This window comes from Orycteropus afer, unplaced genomic scaffold (assembly GCF_000298275.1).
Source record: "Orycteropus afer afer isolate SDZICR_OR568_19922 unplaced genomic scaffold, OryAfe1.0 scaffold00029, whole genome shotgun sequence".
Classification (NCBI taxonomy): Eukaryota; Metazoa; Chordata; class Mammalia; order Tubulidentata; family Orycteropodidae; genus Orycteropus; species Orycteropus afer.
Window position 1 is genome coordinate 15,511,484 of NW_006921616.1, and position 2,669 is coordinate 15,514,152.

Genomic DNA, 2,669 nt, shown 5'->3' on the forward strand with positions numbered 1-2,669 from the left:
TGTCTGGACATTGGAAGTAATGAGGCTGTCCTCCCCACTGACATACACTTTTTATTTCGTGTGTAACATGGCTGTCTTTTCAAGGCCCTCTTTTATTGGAATGCCAACACCAGCCAAGGTTTCAATGAAGCTAGTTTAGGGAATTGTGTTCAGCTGCTCTTTAAAGGTTTCGGTGATATTTTACATGTTTTGAGCCAGGTAACGTGCACTGTTCTTCAGAGACCTTGTAGACTAGGGGCTTTGGCTCCTTCATGAGGGAGAGATAGTTTTCATAACCTCGTAAACAATAAATTTATTTAGAAGGTACTTTATGGCAAGGTGTGTAGCCTGGTCCTTCTTCTCTGGAGACATCCTGGGAGGTGATAAAGAAGAGGCAATTGTGGTAGCAGCCAGATGGATGGTAGACTATATGAATATTTAAGATATCCTTCAAGATATATATTGATTTGGCTTTAGGGTCTATTTAGATTTGAAATCAAGTCTTCCTTCAATGTTTTACTACCTAATATTTGTCTCCAAAAGGAGTCCTCCAAGAATAACTCGTACCTTCCTGGCACATGTAACATCAATGCTTGCTTGGCTATGGCTCCATCAAAGGGCCAAAGAGCTGAGCTATGGGTTTGACAGCCAGAAAGGACCTTGGTGCCATCCCACACTCCCATTTGACAGATGAGAAAACAGTGTTTAAATGACAGAGTTAGTTGGTGGTAGAGCTGGCCTTAGAATCCATATGTCACTGCTCTTCATAGCCCATTCTGATCCCCGTCACTTCACCTCCCACCTCGACCTTGTCTCTTGGCATATGCTTTCCTTCCAAACAAAGCAGGCTCTCATGGTTATGTCTCTGCTGGCTGAGATGGCAGTAGACTTACAGCACATCGGCCAGCAGCTGCAGCTGCAGGATGAAATTGTTCTGTTGCTACTGTCCACAGGGTGCACTGCTCCCAGATTTGGTCTAAGTAGACTGTCCAAAGATTCAAATGTGCACCAGCATTGTATGAGTGCTCACGTCCCCGGGTGCCAGTTTGGGGCTGCTATTTTCTGTAGCCTGCTGAGTGTTCTGATGCTTTGGGATTTCGTCTTTCTGTTTTATGGAAATCATTTTACCTCAGAAAGATGTACAATTTCAGACTTAACTATTCCCTGTTGTCTGACAAGATTTTCCAATTATGTCTCCTCATTCTTAGATGGAAGGGTTAAAAAATAATGTAAAAGAGCAAGATAAAAGAATTGAAAATCTGAAGGAAAAAATTAACATACTTGAAGCCCAGGTAAGGAGGAAATCTGTTGTACATATCAGTGTGAATGGGAGTGCATGTGTGTGTGCGTGTGTGTGAATGTGTCTGTGTGAATGTGTGTGGGTGAATGAGTCTGTGAACATGCGTATGAATGTTGTGAGTGTGTGAATATGTGTCACTATGTCTGTCTCAGTGTGTGTGTGAATGTGTTGTTGCTATTAGGTGTTAAGTCAGTTCTGAGTCATAACAACCCTCTGTACAACAGAAAAATGCACTGCCCAGTCCTGTGCCGTCCTGACAATCCTTGGTATGTTTGAGCCCATTGTTGCAGCCACTGTGTCAATCATTTCATTGAAGGTCCTCTTTTTTGCTGATACTCTACTTTTTGTTTGTTTTATTTTAACTTTTTATTGTGATTTGGGTGAAAGTTTACAGGGCCAATGGGTTTTCCATTCAAGAATTCATACACATTTTCTTTCATGATATTGCCATTCCCACAATGTAACAGCACTCTCCCTACTTCCTCTCTGTTTCCTGTTTCCATTTGTCTTTCTTTCCTATCCCTTCCTGCCTTCTGAGCTGTATTCTTGGGTAAATGTGCCCTTTTGATTTCGTATGGTTAGTTGTTCTAAGAGTGCATACCTCCCTGGTGTTATTGTTCACTTTATAGGCAGGCCTATCTACCATGTGGCTGAAAGTTGAGCCGTGGGGGTGAGTTCAGTACCAGGCTTGAGGGGTAACTAAGGGTCTTAATCTCAGGGGATCTACCAGTCTCTACCAAGCTAGTAAGCACAGTCTTTTTCATGCTTTTGAGTTTTGTTCCACATTTTTTTCCTACTCTATCCAGAACTTCCTATTGTGGTCTCTTTCAGAGCAGTCAGCAGTGGTAGACAGGCACTGTCTAGTTCTTCTGGTCTCCAGGTTGTGGAGGCTTTGGACTCATTATTTCCTGCATTCTTTGACTCCCTTCATTCTTCTTTGCCACAGCAACCTTTAGTTGCTCCTTACATGGCCACTCACAAGCTTTTAAGACCCCAGTTGCTACTCACCAAAGTAGGTTGTAGAACATTGTCTTTGGGGACTATGTTATGCCAGTTGACTTTGGTGTTCTGTGAAACTATGGTCCTGAGTCTTCAGGCCCAGCAACTCATTCCTTCAAGGTGTTTGGTTATGCCTAAGATTTCATTACTTTGCACTCTATTTGCTCTACTGTATTGATGGATATATTTGCATATGTAAATACATATGTAGAAATATCCTCTGTCAAAACTACTATATATTCATGGGTGTGGTCCCATTCCACGTCCTCTCCTGTTCAACTTGAATATCTATCTGTGTGTCCACTCCTGGACCATTGCTGTTACTGTTGATGCAGAATTGCATATGTAACACTATTTATCTTTATTGCCTTTAACTCTTTTTTTTTTTTTT

The 2,669-nt window shown here is 41.9% G+C and overlaps 1 protein-coding gene across 1 annotated transcript in view; it reads left to right on the forward strand.

Moving 5' to 3' along the window:
- CCDC68 (coiled-coil domain containing 68) overlaps positions 1–2,669 on the forward strand; it is a 28,837-nt gene that overhangs the window by 23,774 nt on the left and 2,394 nt on the right. Inside the window, exon 8 of the mRNA XM_007935554.1 lies at positions 1,188–1,271. Within this exon, the coding sequence (XP_007933745.1) occupies positions 1,188–1,271 (84 nt within the window). The remainder of the gene's footprint in view (positions 1–1,187; positions 1,272–2,669) is intronic.